A 20,181-nucleotide genomic window follows, 5' to 3' on the forward strand; every position below is an offset into this window, starting at 1 on the left:
TCTCATCTTAGAAGAATTAAGTCATTCCCCCCCCCTCTCCAGTCTCTCTCTCTCTCTTCCTCTTTCTTCTTTTAACCCCCCCCCCCCCCCCCTCTCTCTCTCTATCTATATCCCATCTCTTATAATAATACACTGCTCATTATTTCAGACAACTTAAACTGATGCTTATTCTGTTCAGACTATGTATTTACTTTTTAATTGAATTAATCACAACGAGAATTTTATTCACATTCATTAAAACAATGTAAACATTGTATCAAAGACAATTTCAATATTATTATGTAGAGATTAATCTAATACCCAGTGACGTAGGCTACAAAAATACCGGATTTATTTAACACCAGCTCGGTATCGGAAAACACTGCAGCGAGGTGTTAAAATAGCACCACTTCAGCTAGCACAGGATATGCACTCTTAACTGGTGTTGTTTCAACACTTCCCCTTGTGTTCTCCGATTTAGATACCGGGTTAGTGTTGAATTAACACCGGTGTTTTTGCAGTATGTTTGCCCATTCGTCCCCCGCCCACCAAACACCTTTTTTCACTAATCATGTACAAAAATGTGAAAATGATATCAAATTATTATGTTATGCATGCTCAGCCCCCCCCCCATACTTTAAAATTCGTTCCACGCCCATTAATGTGCATTTTAGTACTAATATTTCGCTTATTGGAATCTCATTTTCTTTCGGATTTCATAAGTGCGCTGACCACCCCCCCCCCCCACCATCCCTACCGCCAGTGTCGTAAAGGGGGAACTAAATATTTGGACAGGGCCAAGCTTTGGCATATGCGGTAGCATAACTGGCAAAAATCTCTGAGTGAGCGAAGCGAGCTGGCAAAAAAATACAATAAATCATTTGGTGATATAGCTTGACATTATCATTCAGTTAATATAATATGATATTTCAATTGTTTCCCCGTTCGCTCTTTTCTCTTTTCTCCTTTTTTAGTTTCTTGGTCATGAAAGGTTCTATGGCCCAGGACGCCCCCCCCCCTTCTCCCATCTCCTTATCAACCTCGATGTGTTCTTTAAATATGGTTTGTATAATTATTACAAGCACGTAATTTTGTTTAGTGGCGTATTGACCTAAACATTTTGAGGGGGCCAGATGTGACGTGCAAAAAAAGTGCGAGCGATCAAAATATTGTCAACAAAATAAAAAAAACTATATTATATACTAATATATCTCTTTCCTCTTTTTCTCCTTTGTCTTGGTTATGAGCAATATTTTTTGGGGAGGGGCAAGGGCCCCCAAGCCCCCCCCCCCATCAGTGAGCCAGTGATCTTGAGCTACCAGAAGAAGTTCTCCTGAACGCCGACGTGTTCTGCTGCTGGTCCGTCATGTTCGTGATTGGATTCCTTAACGTACGGAGTCTCCGGCTGGGATTTCTTCTTAAATTTCCGACGAATCCGTCTGTCAAGAATAATCAATTTGTGGGAAAAAATACAATTGTAAAGGAACATTAGTATTTTAAATGGATGGTCCGGGACAGGCACGTACGCAGGATTTTTGAAAGGGGGGGGTTTTCGAGCTGATTTTTTTTAAATAAATCTCCCGCCCAGTCTCTAAAAAGTGATGAGCGGGGGGAGGTGATGATTTTTTTTTTTTCAGCGCTGCAAATAAGACAATAACATTTAAGTGGGGATGGGTATGTAACAGTGCGGTCATGACCCGCGAGCGAGCAGAAATGTTCTCGTTTTTGCGTTGAAAACATAACCTTTTTGTCAATAGTTTGTTGGTATCATAGACGATGCTACATGTCCTTCGGATCGTAGCACTTCATTTTGGAGGGGGCGGTAAATGCACGCGAAGCGTGCCAACACTTACAGAGCGCGCTCCCTAGGGGGTGGGTGCAGGGAGGGGGAGTTTCCCCCTCCCGCGCGAAGCGCGAAGCTTTTAGTGTTTCATAAATTAAAATGAAAAGGAGCCGTTTCTCTTGTCTCTAGTACCTCCAATTCGGTTGACTATATTGCGATTTTGAACCTTGTTTTCAAAAGTGATTGTAAACGCACAAAAGAGGTATACAATGGAGGAAATTAAAATGATAATAACTCCGCGGAAGCTAAAGTGATTTATCATTTTTTCTTGCCATAAAAAGGGTCCCGAGAAAAGGGTATTCTCAAAGATATATTGAAACTTTCTTTGGAAAGATCAGATTTGATTACAAACAATTTAGCATCAGTGCATATTTTTAACTCGCAAAACAGAGGAGAAGATTGGTAGAGGAAGATATTCCTCCCCGCGATGAGCAATGAAACTCTGAAATTTCAAAGGGCGGACGTTTCATCAAATGTAGATATCTCTAATACCCAATCGTCTCTAATTTAATTGATTTTCTAAGATTATTGAACTTCATTACAAGGAAAATAGTGCGCATAAAGTTGAAACTTCTGTGATTTATTGAAATTATCTATCTATATAATAAAGGATGATTAATTTTTTGACTTATCCTGAAGCGCTTCATTTTGAATATAAAGAAACTTAAGTGTCATTCAAAATTTCAAACTGAGGGCGCAAAACAGGACAGGAGATGAATGTATACAGGGAAATGACATGAAGTTTAATACAATTTGATAAAAAAATATTGTACTTTTTTATTTAATACGACACGAATTCCATACCTTCCTCTTTTTAAATTAGGAACCTGTTTGCCCCCAAATTATGGTTGTTTATAGTAATGAGCTGAAAAGCGGGAGAAGCTGATGGAGGTGACGGCAGAAACTGATATAAAGATTTTACCCGCTCGGAGCCGACCAGACCAGAAGTTGCGCGATCAATTGAAAAAAAAGATAACTTCATACATTTACTTCGGCCTAACCTTACTCAAATTCATGCCCTAATGTATCAATTTTAACTTTAACTGGCAAGAAGCACATCGCTGAGGTGGAAAAACAGGGTTAGGGAAAAGGTGGGGGAACAATGGAGAACTTCAATATTGTCATTTAACCGCGCGCAGCGCGGAAGCAAAATTCATATATGAATTTAAAGCAAGAAGAGTGAAGGAGTTTCTCTTTTGAGAAAAAAATAAAGAATAAATAGAAAAAACACAAAGCTACCTTTCTTCCCTTTCCTTCCTTCCTTTCCTTTTCCTTTTCTCCTCTCCTTTTTTCCCTTATTTTTTTTTCTTTTTGGGGACGTTTTTTGGGGGGGCGACCACCCCCCTGGCTACGCGCCTGGATATGGCCTTGATCAGAACACTAGAAACTTGAGAAATGTCATGAATAATTACGAGCGAGCGGAGCAAGCGAGCCGAAATGTTTGCGTTTTTCCGTCAAAACATACAATTCTTCTCAATAGCTTGTTGGTAATGATTACATATTAGTTGATGATACATGTCCTTCTGCTCGTAAGTCTCATGATATGGCCTTCATCAAGAGACTAGAAACTTAAGAAATTTCATAAATGATTACGAGCGAGCGGAGTGAGCGAGCCGAAATTTTCGCGTTTTCCCGTCAAAACATACATTTCTTGTCAATAGTTTGTTAGTAAATCAACTATTAGTCGATGCTACATGTCCTTCTATTCGTAACACTCATAATACGGCCTTGAACAGGAGACTAGATACTTATGGAATTTCATAAATTATTATTACGAGCGAGCGGAGCGAGCTAACCGACATTTTAGCGTTTTCCGTCATTTTGGTTTTCATATTGGTAAAACATATTTTATAAGAAAACGTATGTCTTTGTCTTGGTTCACTTGTATTCATAAGTATACATCATGATAATCATGTATGGCCTTTTTAATGGCGATACCGTGATCATGTCGGCGACATGCGGAAATAAAAGATATAATAAAATGGAGCGAGCGAAGCGAGCGGAAATTTTTTCTGTGTTTTTCGTCGGAAACATGAGATTCTGTTCATTATTGCTGTCATATACATTATTGGGTAGGGGAACTGTCCGTAACCAGACCAAGGAGTTATCAGGCGCTTGCCCGATAACTCCTTGACCAGACCGACCTCTGGGGAGACAAGCAAAAAAAAAAAAAAAAAAAAAAAAAAAGGAAACGAAAAGGGGGGGTTTGAACCCCCGAAACCCCCCCCCTTGCGTACGCGCCTGGTCCGGGATGAAATTATTTATAGCTTAATAAATAACAAAGTTATTGAAGTTTAAAAGTTTAGCAATATTTTGTGAAAACAGTCGTCATGAATGTTCATAGGTGGGCTGATGATGTCACATCTCCACTTGTACTTTTGTATTTTATTTTATGAAAGTAAGTTTATTCAATTTTTTTCCTCCAAGAACTAGAAAAATTGGATTGACACCTAATTTAGTGCATTAGATATTCATTGCTGCAACTTATTCCATTGTAACGGAGACATATTATTCACACAAGTATGAAATAATGAAATTTTTGGCATTTTGCTTAGTATATTCTTCTCCATGTATTAAAATATAAACATTTTCAGCCCGGACCATCCCTTTAAGTTCCATTCGATTTCGTCTGTTACTTCAGGTGGGGGACGGATTCCCCCTAAAATTTTAGTTGATAACCTTTTTTTTTTTGCTTGTCAATTTTGTTTCCTGCATCCCTAAATTCAGATGGACCCCCCTAAAATGTCTCACGTTCCCCCCTAAAATTTAGGTTGATGACCTTTTTTTTTTTTTTTGCTTGCCAATTTTTTTTTACCTGTGTCCATCCATAGGTTTAAGTGACTGAAACACTACACCACGACATCTTAACTTAGGATGCCAAGCCTAAGATTTCAAATCATGAACTAGTTATAAAGTCATGTAATCTTTCACAGAACATAGAGATGTTGGCAAGAAAGAAAAAAAAGCTTCATTAAAGCCTATTTCATGAATCTAATTTACATAATTTGTAATCCAATCTATCGGCAGAAGTTTGATAAATTATCAAGACCACATTAAATAAGTAGAATGGGGGCTCGGGGACACCCCCCCCCCCCCCGCCATAAAAAAGGGGTTTACCTCCAAGAAAATAAGCAAGAGAATGATAAAATATGATATTATTTTTTGTTGTTATATTTTTGCTTGGTCCCTTGATCGCTCTCGCACGCAAAAAAAATGATAAAAATAAATAATTTAAAAAAATCGCCTGGTAGGCCAAATCTTACCCCCTCAACATTGTTGGCTTATTACCCAACTGGGGTGGGAGGTGGAGACAGAAGAAAAAAAACCTTACCTTCCAAAACAGCGACAGTTACAGAGGCCGTCCATGCAGCCGTCCCAAAACTTGTAGATGTGCGCCCTCAAGCGTTTAAGACAAGAGAACGTGTCATCTCGGCAATACGTATAGAGAAATACCAATACGATCAATACTGCCGTTGCTATGCCGAGGTATAGCCCTACTTGTTCCATCATCCCAAGCCTATTAATATAAATGAAATGAAGATCAAGGTACTAGCATATAAACGCAAGGATATAATAAAGAAATAAACAAGTTATGTGCCAATATAATTTATCCAGCTTGGAGTGAGTGATTTTGCATATATTTCCTATTTGAAAATATCAATATAACTTTGTTTAAAACATGCCAATAAAAAAATATCACCGCCTATTCAGGCCGGGCATATTCACTAGCGCAATGGATATATATATATATATATATATATATATATATATATATATATATATATATATATAAAATATAATATATATTTATATATATATATACATAATATATGTGTGGATTATAGAATTATAGACCTTCTGCATACATATTACAGTAGCGCTGATATAAGTTGCAGGTATTTCCACTTAATTAACTCTTGGCATAATATCAATGATAATTATATTTTAATGGGTTTAATTTGTTTAAAGGTCAAGTCCACCTCAGAAAAACGTTGATTTGAATCAATAGAGAAAAATCAGACAAGCACAATGCTGAAAATTTCATCAAAATCGGATGTAAAATAAGAAAGTTATGACATTTCAAAGTTTCGCTTATTTTTAACAAAATAGTTATATGAACGAGCCAGTTACATCCAAATGAGAGAGTCGATGATGTCACTCACTCACTATTTCTTTTGTGTTTTTTTATTGTTTGAATTATACAATATTTCAATTTTTACGAATTTGACGATTAGGACCTCCTTGCCTGAAGCACAAAATGTTAAAATAATGGAATTCCACGTGTTCAGGGAGGAATGAAACTACATTTCACATGACAATGACGAGAAAATAAAAATATTTCATATTTCATATGATAAAATACCAAAGAAATAGTGAGTGAGTGATTTCATCAGTTCCTGATTTGCATATACCGATTGAGATGTGCATTGTTTTTTAAATGAAGCGAAACTTTAAAATACCATAACTTTCTTATTTTACATCCGATTTTGATGAAATTTTCAGTGTTATGCTTGTAGAAATTTTCTCTTTTTATTCAAATCAAGTTTTTGTTGGGGTGGACTTGTCATTTAAAGACCGTCTCTCTCAATTTTCGGCCAGGGGTGGGGGCATGTCCCTTCTCCTTTCTATTTCTTTAATCATTATGTTTTACATCATACAATGTAAGCGAGTCGTTGCCCCCCTCTAACCCCCCCCCCCCCCACCTCTCTCTCTCTCTCTTCCTTGCTTTCCCTCTGCCAGTCTTCTTCCAACTACCCATGTCCTTACATCTCTGCGTTCTGTTCGTCGGCTGGCTGGCAGCAGCTGTGGAGGTTCCCATCGTCGTCCGCCCGGTCGTTCTGGCAACACTCCGTGAACGTGTTCGGCGAGCCGTCCTCGTTCGTGGCGGGGCAATAGTAACTATTCCCTGGAAATGATGCGGGCTTCTCTGGGTTGATCGGACACGGTGTTACCATGGCAACAGCTTGACATCTACTTTAGATATCAAGGAAGGGGAATTTTAGGGGTCGAAATTCAAATACGAACTCAAATTAAAATTCAACTTCCTCTCCGAAATCAGATGAATTCATACACTCAAAATAAAAAAGGTTTACCCAATATTGGGTAAAATGGGAACATGCATGTGTTAGGTAAAAAGACACCAAATATTTTGTAACTTTTACGCAATGTTGCATTGAAATTTATTCTTCAAACGTGCATTTTTCCCAATATTGAGAGAAAAAATACTCGGCCAACACGCATGTTCCCTTCACACCCAATATTGGGTAAATGTTTACTCTCTGTTTTTAGAGTGTATTCAAATTCAAATTCAAATTTAGATTCAAATCAAAATTCAGCTTCAAGTTAAATTCAGACTCAGATTCAAATTCACATTCGAATTCAAAGTCAAACTTAGATTCAAATTAAACTTTGTAATCGAAATTTTAAATTGAAACTCAAATCCAAATTTAGAATCAACTAAAAATTAAAAATGATAAAAATTTCAACATAAAAAGTAAAATACAAATCATTACATACAATCTTATTCTATAGTAAAACAAAATTGATATAAAGAAATTTGTTCTTTCTGGGTGGGAAATTAATTATTTCAATTTGTTTATATTCATTTATTGTCAAACCAGCATAACAAAATGAAAGACTAATAATTACAATGTCTGTGGTTATAAATAGAGTATAGTATTCTAATAACATAATCAATGACATTAATGTTTTGTTATAATTCCTTTTAAGCATCATGTCATACACATCATATTTCATTATTTTCATACATGCAATCAACAATTCAATTCAATTTGTTCGTTTTTTCAACAGAACAAAATAAATTGGACGTATATAATTAAAATTACAATTGCAAATGAAACAATATAAATTGAGGTAGGTACAATACATATATTTTCCGTATTACAACAAAACATGTCATAAAGCAAATTATGATAAAAATCTGAGAAAATGGAGAGACATACTAAAAAACAAATGCTTGTAGAGTGTGGATCCCTCAACCCCCCCCCCCCATCATAACTCTGCACAAAATATAGAAAATAGATAAATAGTTTTTTTTGTCGCCAGGAAAATAAATTAATAACAAATACATCAGACTCGCTTACCAGAGTATACCACGAAGGGAAATGCCAATATGAGGCTGCAAATTGACAGAACGAAAATCCTTATTGTGGCTGTGGTCCTTTAATGATCCGATCTAAACGCTGGAAACATAAAGGAGATTGTTTACATTCTCCGATGATAATGATGAATCTTCTCCGCAGTTGGAAAAAAATCCTCCAACGAGGTGACGACAAGACGGTGTTTATCGAAAATCCAGCGTCTTCCGAACTTACTAACTGCTAGTTTGTTACTATGGAAACCAAATAAAAATGTCCTGTTCGGGGTAAATCGTGAATCAGGAGAGGTAAAGTCGCAAGCAAGCGTACACTAATTCGTTGTGCAAGCCTGGCACAGAATAGTGAAAAGGGAGTAACACAATATCTAATATAGAGGATTTTGATCTCTTTGAAAATGACTGTTCAAGACAGAACGTTATTCCTATAATGATGCTTTTGGATCGAGTGCGATTATAATTCTCAATATCGTACAGTACGCCTATGAGCTATATCTGACAGTAAACTTGGTCTGGTTACCTGCATGTGTATAATGACTCTTGGGAGTTAAGGTATAAACATATTATTGATCCAAAATTCGCATGCATGGCTGCACTCTCTAGTTCAATTTCAAATCAATAATCATATTGCTCGAGTTTCATCTGAATAATAACAGTCTGTTAGCGTCTTTTCACGAGGCTGATGGTCAGTAAGGCCAATATCGAGAGAGATATAGAGAGAGAGGGGGGGGGAGAACGTTGCGATTTATATATATATATATATATATATATATATATATATATATATATATATATATATATATATGTGTGTGTGTGTGTGTGTGTGTGTGTGTGTGTGTATATATATATCCACTTGGTATTGGATTGGTTGAGGATTCCAAAAAGTGCTCGATGCCGGGGCAGAGCACGTCATGTTAGTCAGTTCAGTCCACTACCGTCGGTTTCACGCTTTCGGCGATCTTCAGGCAGACTGATGGTTTGACGACCTGTTTGTCTGCGTGCTGCGATGGGTCGTCACACCTGATCGGTTTTCTGGGGGGTCTTGGCCGGTGTCTGTGGCGGCACTTATATATTATTTCTGATCTTTTGTTGAGGCACTTTTTGCTATTGGTGATAATGACGCATTTCTCTTCTAGGCAGAGATTGCTGAGCCCACTCTTTCTTAGATTAGTGTTGGACTTCTTCTCTATCCCTCACGTTAAATCAATTTTTTTCACTTGTATTTATTGTATGATAATGCGGCATTTTATGATGAAAAAATCCAAACATAAAGACTTTTTAAATTCGGAGCAAATAATAAAATTGATATATATAATACGTTGCTTAATAAAAATGTGAATAGGCTATCCCATAATAAAGAAAATGTATATAGTATTTACAAACATGCATTTAACTACCGCCATCTACGTTCACAGCCATTACAATTTGTTTCGACAAGCGTAAGCCTCCAATAAACTCTATTGATTTTTTTGCGTCTTTCTTTAAGTGAAGGAATAGATTATCGATTGAAGCTGCATCTTTCTTTTGTATTTGTTTCCACCCTTTTCAATACAATTTCGCTAAATAAGAACACCCAGTCGCCATTTTGTTACATCTATAACAAGTTCTTATGGCTAGGGTAGAGTATGCGAGGGTCTGAGTAATCGAAAACGGAGGATTAAATGAGATTACCCAGAGAAAGGTGAAGAAAAAAAGGACTATTCGGATGAGAAAATTGTTCTAGATTAAAGGAAACACAATTATTTCTTAAAAATGACCAGAATTCGGAAAGAGATTTTATTTGGATGGTGTCTCGTTCTGGCTATTAAAATACACCAAGGTAAGTGCCTCTTTTCCGTTGCTATCTCGAACCTGTACACTTTCTTATATAGATACCATCAAATAAATTTCAACGAAAAGGGGGAAAGGGAATAAGGGAGCAGAAACGAGATGACATTATATCAAATCAATCACAATATATGACTGTTATTCAGAAAGGTAACAGTCTTCGCTCTCTCGCGTTTTATTTTTTATTTAGAAATCTTGCCCACATGACTTGTTGCGTTCCCCTTACTATTTTTTTTGCTCCTTACGACACTGTCTAATATTCGATTCGGCAATCATACACTCTTAAAAAGGTTGGGCAAAAAGGGCCCATTTTTTACCATCACTGGGCAACATACTGTCCACAAATCTATTGGTTAAAATATGTCCAAATTGGGTAATAAAAAGTAATAATTGGGTAAGAAATGTGCTCAATTTGATAATAATTCCCCATATATATTTCTCACCAATAATTATATTACCCAACACAGTAGACAGTATGTTGCCCATCATTTTGAGTGTAAGTCACAAATTTCCCACAGTCTACTTTATGAACACATTCTGAACACATTTTGGACACTGTATGTGAACAAAACGCACTGAACACACACTGAACACAGTATGAACACACTGTGAACACACTTTGAACACACTATGAACACTGTGGCAACACTGTGAACACACTGTAAGTTCCACTGTAAAGCGATTGTGAATTCACTGTAAGTACATTATGAACACACTGTGAACACTGTCACAGTGAACACACTTTGAACACACTGTAAGTTACACGGTAAACAGATTGTGAATAGTACACTATAAACACATGGTGAACAGACTGTGAATTAAGTGTCTGTGAACACACTGTGAGCAATGTCAGTGAGCACACTGTAAGCACACTGTGCATAGGCGGATCCAGCTTTTGGCGAAAGGGGGTGCGCACTGCCGAGCGGCGCACATATTTTGCACTTCACCGGCGCCATAAAAGAAAATGTTGAAAAAGGGATAAAGTCCGACCCTGTCAAATATTTTTTAAAAAAGAACAAGATTATATCCAACAAAAAGATTATTGCAAATCGAAGCGGGAATTCTTTTGAGGTTCAGAACTGAAAACGGGACATTCTATTCACCTATTTAATCATGAAAAGTATGGAGTTTTGCTACAGAAATTATGCGAGCGCGAAGCGCGAGCTGAAAATTTTTATATTCCAATCTGAAAAGCGGACAATTTGAGCACGATTTTAAATAAAGAACGAGTTGTGTAGCTCAATCTCGCTTGCTGATTTCTGCGTAACATTACCATCTTATTGTATTTTTGCACATGCGGAATTATTGGGGAAGGGCAAAACGATATGTTTGCCCCCAATATTTTCATTGGTGGGGCGATCGCCCCCCCCCCCCCCGGATCGACGCCTCTGCATATACAATGATACTACATCATGAATCATTTTTGAATACATCACCAATCCAGGTTTATATATCATTCAAATTTCATGTACATGATGTATAGGCCTATATACAGAATTTGGTATTTATATATATATTGTGATGTTTTTCACTAAATCTAATGCAATTTGTAATGAGTAATTATTTGATGAAACTGGATATAATGATTATGACCTGAATTCAGAAGGAGATCCTTCAAGACAGAGCTTTGGAAATAGTTCTCCAGTTTTACAGGTATCGTTATCTTTGTTTTAAACTTCTTCCAGAGTGATCAGATAAATAACTTTTAACTTCATGGAAGATGAAAATAAATCAAAATTTATGGCGTAAACATTTAAACGTTAAAACAAAGGTATTGACAAACTGTATACATTGAAAATCATATTTAGTGGTTTAAGGTCTAACGAATATACGTCTGGTTGCGTAATTATACACTCCCGGTATAAGCAACGGGTTTTAGCTGTTTTGGACTAAAATATCGAATCATCTTTATAAAACATAGTAGCTGTCTTACACTAAAGGCCAAAGAGGTTAGGTGACTGACTTTTTCTTACTAAAGCATTGCAAAATAATATCAAAATTAAAGGATTTGCTCTACACTTTTGAATGATTCTGGGATTTTTTGAATAACAAATTAAAGATTTCATGACATCTGTGGGCAACTGTAACGAACAAGTCCACTCTGCAAGGGCATGCGATACGCTATGTTATTCGTTATGACCATTCAACAATAAAATGTATAACTAGGTGGTGCTGATCATTCTTGACCGGCGTCGATCTAGATTTGGTTGGCAATAGGCCCTTCTTCGTTATTCTACCGGCGCCTATTTATTGGAATCAGGGCCGCTGATCATTCTTGACCGGCGCCGATTTAAATTTAGGTGGCGCCGGTTAAGACAAAGCCGAAGCGCCGATTTGTCTTGACCGGCGCCGATTTAAACAAGTAGTGCTGATTATTTTTACCGACGTCACGTAAGATTCAGGCAGCGGCAATTCATTATCGACTGGCGCCGATTTAGAACCAGGAGGCGCCGATTATTCTTGACTGGCGCCGATTTTTAATCAGGTGGTGCTGATTATTCTTGACCAGCCCCGATTTAGATATAGGTGGCGCTGATTATCCTTAATCGGCGCCGGTTAAGAACTTAGGCAGCGCCGATTTTTCTTTACCGGCGCCGATTTATAACCAGATGGCGCCGATTATTCTTCTCCAGCGTCGATTTAGATTTAGGTGGCGCTAATTATCCTTGATCGGCCGCCGGTTAAGACTCTGGCAGTGCCGATTGTTCTTGACTGGCGCCGATTTATAACCAAATAGCGCTGATTATTCTTGTCCGGCGCCGATTTAGATTAAGGTGGCGCTGATTATTCTTGATTGGCTCCAGTTATATGCAGGCAGGGCACTGCTACCGGCAAAGTTGTTGGGAAAAAGGTAGTTAAAAGAAAAGATAAGGAAGATGATATGATTGCGCTTTGCTGGGGATAGTCTTTCCTTTTCTGTTGCTAATGTTATATCAGTGTATAATTTTTTTAAGCGGCGCCTTTTCTTTTCTTTCCTTTATTTTTTTTCAAGCGGCGCCTTTTCTTTCTTTTACTTTTTTTTTATTTTGAGCGGCGCCTTTGGCGCCGCTCAAATATTAGGGGGGGGCGCGCGCACCCTGCGCACCCCCCCTGGATCCGCCGATGCTGTGAGAACACTGTAAATGTTACACTGTAAACAGATTGTGAATACACTGTAAGTACACTGTGAACACATGGTGAACAGACTGTGAATAAACTGTCGGTGAACACACTGTGAACAAAACGCACTGAACACACAGTGAACACACTATAAACACACTGTGAGAACACTGTGAACACACTGTAAGTTACACTGTAAACAGACTGTGAATAAACTGTCTGTGAACACACTGTGAACAAGACGCACTGAGCACACACTGTCCACACTGTGAACACACTGTGAGCACACTGTGAACACACTGTGAACACACTTTGAACACACTGTAAGCACACTGTAAGTACACTATGAACACACGATGAACATACTGTGAACACACTGTAAACTCACTGAACACACGCTGAATACACACTGAACACACTGTGAACACACTGTTAATTAACTGTGAACACACTGCAAGTACACTGTGAACCCATTGTAACACTGTGTTGTATAAAGTAGCGAGTAGGGAGTATTTGTTCTATCCTTATTTTTAAAATTTCTTCTTTTTTTACCGTCAGTGTCCTCGACAACATGTGCCATCGACACCACGCTCCCCGAGACTGCGGCGGGCAACAGCTACGAGTGTCCGGATACACTGGATGACGGCACCGAGAACGAATTCAATCAATGCTGTTACAACGATAGGCCCGATGAGTCGGGGAACTTTCATTCCTGTTGTCAGGATGAGGCCGAGAAATCTGCACAAAAGTAAGTGCACGTATCGTCCTCTTGAAATGAATGAATTTACAAAATTGAATTTGAAATTATTAGGCTATGTTTTCTTGTTATGATGCTGATCATCATTATATTTGCTGGTGGTATTGTTGTTTGAACTATTGTTATTATTATTTTTACTATTATCATTGCTAATACTAGTATTGTTATTATTATCATTGTTATTATTACTATTATTATCATTGGCACTATTATTGTTATTATTACTGTTATTATTATTATTATTATCATTATTATCATTAATTGATATTTTTTTCATTCTAATTCTTGTCACTTTTTGTGTCATATTTATTATTGGGACTATCATCAGCATTCATACTCATAAGTCTTAATATCGACAAAACTGAAAGTATGTTATTTGATTATGTTGTCTGTGCACAAGTCTCTTAATGTCAGAATTTCAGGAAAATATATTCAGTCTAAAGAATTTGTGAAATATTTGGGGGTCGTTATTGACCCAGAGTTAAAATGGAATTGCCACATTGATAAACTTTGTGCTAGAACTAGTAAATTAGTAAATTTCCTTGGTCGGCTTCGTTCATTTTTAAATGAGGATAGTCTGAAATTAATTTACCGTTCAGTAATTTTGCCATTGTTGGATTGTGCTGATGTAGTATTTGATTCTTCAAATTTGAAATGTACCCAACAATTGCAAAAAAATACAAAGTAGAGCTTGTAGAATAATACTCAAAATTAATCCGTATAAACATATATCTAACCATACTGTTCATCAACTCTTGAACTGGGAGTCATTAAAATCAAGGCGTATAAAGCATACTCTTTCAATGGTTTATAAGAGCCTAAATGGTCTTAGTGCGCCTCATACTTGAATAATATATTTCAGATTTCAACTCATAAATATTCTCTCCGTTCGGATAAAAATCTTTCTCTCAAAAAACCACGGACTGAATTGGGTAGAAGAATGTTCTCATATAGGGGTACGACATATTTTAATGAATTACCACGTGATGCTAAATGTTCTGTTTCTTACAGCTCATTTAATAACCAACTCTTAAATTGGGTCTGATTGTACATTATTCATGTTATTCCCTGTTGCTCAATTCCTATGCATTTAAATGTAGGGTGTGTTAATGTAGGGGGAGGGTGGGGGCAAGATGTTATGACCGATTAGTTTTATTTCTTATTGTTTTGGTATGTTATTTCTATATTATGTATAATTTGTATTTGTGTAATTTTCTTTTATGCTATATGAGGACCCCTCGGTAGACCAGCAGCACCATGATTGATGCTGCTGAGTAGGGCCATCCTCCCGTTTTCATATATGAATTCACATGTTTCTTTTTGTATATATTGTTGTTTGATTTTTAACGGAAATAAATTCAATTCAAGTAGTAGTTATAGTAGTATATTAGGAGAAGGAGGAGGGGGAGTAGGATTAAGAAGAAGAAGAAGGAGGAGGAGGAGAAGAAGAAGAAGAAGTAGAAGAAGAAATATTCCACTCGCAATAGGGCTAGTATATTGCACTCATTCTATATTCATGTGATATTCGCTATAACTCCCTAACTTTAAGATGTAATAAATAACCATCTTTACCGGCATCTACCTTGCATTGCTTTTATTCGAACAGAATGCAAGAGTTCTATAACATCTGCATCATCATCGGCGCTGTGACCGGGTGTTGCATGGCCGCGGTGTTCATGTGTACGTACTGCGAAGAAGACACTTTCCCCTGCCTCAAGAAACTCAAAAGAACCTGCAGGAAATATTACAATCTCTTCATGGATGGCATCTGCTTCTGCTCTTGTTTGCCAAAGTAAGTTTCTCCTTTTCCATCAGCGAGATTTTTTATCCATGTACTACACTCCACCGAGGTGGGAGTATAGGGGCCTTGGCAGGCATTCATTCCTTGAAGCACAGTGCGCGCAACTGAAATCCTAACACCAAGTAATTTTGCTGCATTCCAGTCATGTGCTTAGAAACTTCTTATAAAATAATGTTAAAAGCGCTATATAAGCTGCTATTACTCAAGCATTTTTTTTGTTGCTTATATAGTTTGCCACTGCATTTGGTTTTTATTACTTTGTCTTATCCTTTAATTGTATTCATGTCTAAATTTTGTTATGACACTACTATAAATTTGTCACATTACAATGTACTTTCATATCATACTACGATTATGTTTTATGTATTGTAAATTAATTTTGAGTTTACAATAAATGCAGCAACTCCTGCAAAAAAAACTTATATAGGCAATCATGAAAGGACTTTGTCAGTGTGCAGTCGGTTTGGCCGGTGCTTTTAATGGTTGTTGGTTTGTTCGACCAGTCTACTGATTCGGTTTGATATTGAGATTCTTGTTTTCAATCTCAAAAATTGATTAGGAAATACGGTTTTGTTTTATTATCAGTAATGAATGTCAAAAGGGAGTAGCCTAGATAGGCCAATGGCTTTTTGTTGCTCCCTCACATCCCATTCATTACTCTATGTTTTTTTCGTCTAAATTGTACAAATGTCATTGTTGTTTTTACTTTATTGCATTAACTCACTATGAATTGTACCCTGTTTTTAAGAGATGTGAAATAATGAATTCGAATTTGAATGTAAACCATATGATTTTATTTTAATGTCTTGATGTAATTTTTTCATAATCATATCTCCAGAATGCAGTGGAATAATGATTTGAATCAAATTATTTTTCATCTCCATCTTTATGTTTATTCTCCACGTCTCCTTCTATATTTCCCTTCCCGCGTCTTCCTCTCCTCCTCCCCTTCCCCTCTCTACCCCCCCCCCCCCCCTCTCCCTACCTCGCTGTTTTCTGCAGGAAATTACGGCGCAAAGAACACAAGGATGGACCCATGGAGACGAACACGCGAAACAAACGAATATTCGACAAACCGCCCTCTGCCGACGATCAAGAACTAGTCGTGGACCCTTTCTGGGCTTAGGATGAAAATTAAGAAATTCTTTTGAGCCACCGATTAAAAAAAATAATAAAAATAGCTCTTGTTGTATGCTGCCGCACTGACGACCTTGAAGCGGAGTGAAGCTACAAGAAAAGCTCGACGACAGAATAGAATATGGGGATACACCAATATCTGCGAAACAAGACGCACACACATACAAGAGGAAAAAAAATTGGAACTTTCTGTGCCCTTGGCCTTTTGGAGTATTTTCGAGTGCTTCCGATGCCCTCGTAAGAGCTCCTTGTTGCTTTGTCTATTTTTATTTAAATATAAGTCGATGTTTGGAGAATTGGAGTTAAGAAGTGAAGGGAGGGAATGAGGGGGGGGTCAGAGAGAGACTGACAGAAGGAGGGAGGGTGGACTTGTAGAGATGAAAGGGGTGATCGGTCTGATGCCAATGTTAACCACCTTATATCAATACCAACGTATTCAGTGATAGAAATATATGCAATGGCACTAAAAAAAAGAGGGTATATATCTTGTAGGTAGATTTTGATATAGAATATTGTAGGTAGATTTTGATATAGAATATTGTAATTACGTTCTCGTTCATTTTCTCTGTTATATTGTCCTTCATGAAGTTTTGTAAATTGACCGTTTCAGCATGTGATGCTGGCCAATTTGTATATACCAATAAATAAATAATTAAATAAATAAATCAATGAATAATTAAATGAACATTTTTTTAATTACTTAATTAATCAATTAGTCAATTATCAAATAAATAAATAGATAAAAATAATTAATTAAATAAATGCATAAATAGATATATGAATAAATCTACCCTCTCCATCTTCATTCAGGCCACCTTGACCATTGACATGTGATGTAATGGTATTTAGCCTAAGGAAAACTCTATTACTATAGACTACCACTGCCACCCCCCCCACACACACACACACCCGCACACAAGACACGTGCGTGTTTTCATGTCGAATATCTCTGAGGACACTAAATAAATGATATTTTACTTTTAATACCGAATTTAATGTTTTAGGGCTATTAGAGTTACCACTAGGTGAAACGTTGTCATTTGTGAATATGCTTCGTTTATACTCGGCAGGGTTAATCTTTAGGTCTAAGGCCCAGGGGCGTTGCCATGTTATGCCAATATGAACATGATGAACGGGGGCAGAGATGGGAGTGGGGTTGCCCGAAAGGTGGCCTCATTTGTTTCCATGCACTTAATTATTGGAATTGAGTCTAACCCCAAGGTTTCATTTTATTTATTGTTCGCCTTTTCCATTTTTTCCCCCGAGCATTATTTTTCTACATTTTCACTGAAAAAAAAAACATAGAAGGCTATTCCCTCTTGCTTAACGTGAAACCGACCCTGCTAACGTTAAAAGCATGATTTTAAAATGTTCAATATTTTGTAACATTGTAATATAATTTAAGAATAATAGAGGACTATTTTCATGTTGATAGACAATAGTGTTTGACAGAGCAGCTTGTTAAGGCTGCGAAGTAGCAATATAGTTGTGCAATAAAGTGATATATATGATGCAGTTCTTCTTATACTAGTATTTTTTTTAATCTCATTACTCGAATTTTGTGGATCTCAAATGGACACGGCCCTGGGAATCGGGGATGCGGCGTGTATTTTTTCTCTTTTGGCAGCACCCCTTCAAATTCTGGTAGGGGTAGGTTTAAAAATGTCGAAATGAAATCAAAATGACCTACGAGAGACTGACAGAAAGAGAGAGAGAGAGGGGGGGGGGAGAGTGTGTGGGGGGAGGGAGAACAAAATAGGAATATAAAGATGAAGAATAGACATGATAGAGATGGTGAAGGTGAATGGAGGTGTATTAGAATGGAGGGGAGAGATGGGAGACTAGTCTACAAATGTAGACCCACATCTGCAGTGTGTGTACCTCTGCTGATTCAACGAGTCTGCATAGCAGACTAGGTCTACTGACGCTGCAGAAGTGGCTCACTTCGCTCGCCCTTTCAGCATGTTCAAGCTGGTTTGCTTCGCAAACCAGTATGATCCCACCTCACTAGCCATTCAGAGTCTGCATAGCAGACTAATGGGAGACAGAGAAAGTGGATAGACTTGAAGAAAGAATTGAGAGAGAAAGAGATCAGCGAGAAAGGGTAGAGGTGACGGAGGGGGGGGGGGGAGATAGATGGGATGAGAGAGATAGAAAAATAGAATAGTTAGTAGAACAGATCTGAAGCTTTTAACATTGGGAAGACGTGCGTGTGTGTGGGTCTGTGTATGTGTGAGTGGTATGCTATGAGGATGGATGTTTGTGGCTGATTATTAAGTTAACTTTAGATAATTTAGCTTGTTAATGTGTTTAAATAGCCTTGAACTTATTGTCAGCCTATATTGTTTGTTACTGTTATTTTATGAAAACCAATAAAAACAGAAAAAAAATCTTACTTTTCTTTCTTCCTTGGGTATACTGCCCAACGCCCCATCACAGTAGGAGCCAACCGGGCAGGAAGTGCGCAGATGTTGATCGCACGGAGAGACAAGATGCTCACCTCTCGATATCTGATTGGGGGTTGCAGGTGGACCACTACACCGGGGTTTCCCCTTACTCTTATTCGAATAGGGCAGTGGGTTCTCAGAGTGCAAAGGTGGTTACTCTCCTCTACACGTGACGAGGCCTCTATTTCACGTCCTATCCGAAGGATGATGAGAAAGAAAGAGGTTGGTGAAAAAAAATTGAGAAGAGAGGACAGAATATATATATGTCTGGCAAGTCATACACTGTTAAAACTGCGGTGTTAAAACTGACACCAATTGTTGTTAATAGAGGACCACACCCTGAGGTGTTAAAATTACACCCTAGAGATTAAACATAACTGTTATGTTTAATCTCTACACCAAAGAGTGTAAATGTAACCATAAAAGGTGTTGTAATAACACCTATAGGTGTAAAACTAACACCAATTTGACACCGGTGTGAAATAACTGGTGTGGTCCTCTATATACACCGGTTAACACCACAGTTTTTGCTGTGTACACTGCAAAAATTCCGGTATTGATTTACCACCAGCCTGGAGTCTATAAAGTCCGCACCAGAGAAGTATTGAAGCGACGCCAGTTTAGAATCAAACCGATGCTGTTTTGATAATAATTGGTTGTGTATAAACACCTTTTTTTGTAATAGACCAAAACCTAACTGGTGTTGTTTAACACTTCTCTGGTGTATATAGAATCCGGCCAGCTGGTGGTAAATCAACACCGGAGTTTTTGAAGTGCATCATTCCGATTGGCTAGATAACTATAGAGGCACAGTTCTTGCGGTAACTGTCGGGTAAAACAGACTTTGATGGATAATTTAATGAATTTAAAGGAAATTGTTTTTTTCATGCAAACACCCTGCAGCTCAAGAGTTATTACACTTAGAACTAATTTCATTAAAGTCCACATGCATTGGGTCATCAGCGTTAACCCAAAATTAAATTGAATGTCTCAGTGTAACATAGAATTCAAGAATTCATGTGAAAATATTACATGTATTTTTATCACAATATTTCATTTTGCATATAAACATGATGAAAGATTTAAGTAGTGAAATATGTCTGTGAAATTAACCCACTTCGATCTGAATAAACATTCAATACAAAATAATGTAATGAAGCATAGCCGTAGGCAGAT

The 20,181-nt window shown here is 37.4% G+C and overlaps 2 protein-coding genes across 2 annotated transcripts; one reads left to right on the forward strand and one right to left on the reverse strand.

Moving 5' to 3' along the window:
* Positions 1–1,272: 1,272 nt before the first annotated feature.
* On the reverse strand, positions 1,273–7,954 carry LOC121416594. The gene is made up of 4 exons (XM_041610086.1): positions 7,927–7,954; positions 6,590–6,796; positions 5,154–5,339; positions 1,273–1,418 (listed from the first exon to the last, which is right to left on the reverse strand). Exons 2-4 carry the CDS (start codon positions 6,775–6,777, stop codon positions 1,295–1,297), a joined length of 498 nt encoding a protein of 165 aa, XP_041466020.1. The 5' UTR covers positions 6,778–6,796; positions 7,927–7,954; the 3' UTR covers positions 1,273–1,294.
* Positions 7,955–9,481: 1,527 nt separating this feature from the next.
* On the forward strand, positions 9,482–16,547 carry LOC121416595. Its single transcript, XM_041610087.1, has 4 exons — positions 9,482–9,756; positions 13,422–13,611; positions 15,227–15,412; positions 16,424–16,547. The coding sequence occupies exons 1-4, from the start codon at positions 9,690–9,692 to the stop codon at positions 16,545–16,547; spliced, it is 567 nt and encodes a 188-aa protein (XP_041466021.1). The 5' UTR covers positions 9,482–9,689.
* Positions 16,548–20,181: the final 3,634 nt, after the last annotated feature.

The sequence above is a fragment of the Lytechinus variegatus genome, chromosome 6 (assembly GCF_018143015.1).
Source record: "Lytechinus variegatus isolate NC3 chromosome 6, Lvar_3.0, whole genome shotgun sequence".
Lineage (NCBI taxonomy): Eukaryota > Metazoa > Echinodermata > Echinoidea > Temnopleuroida > Toxopneustidae > Lytechinus > Lytechinus variegatus.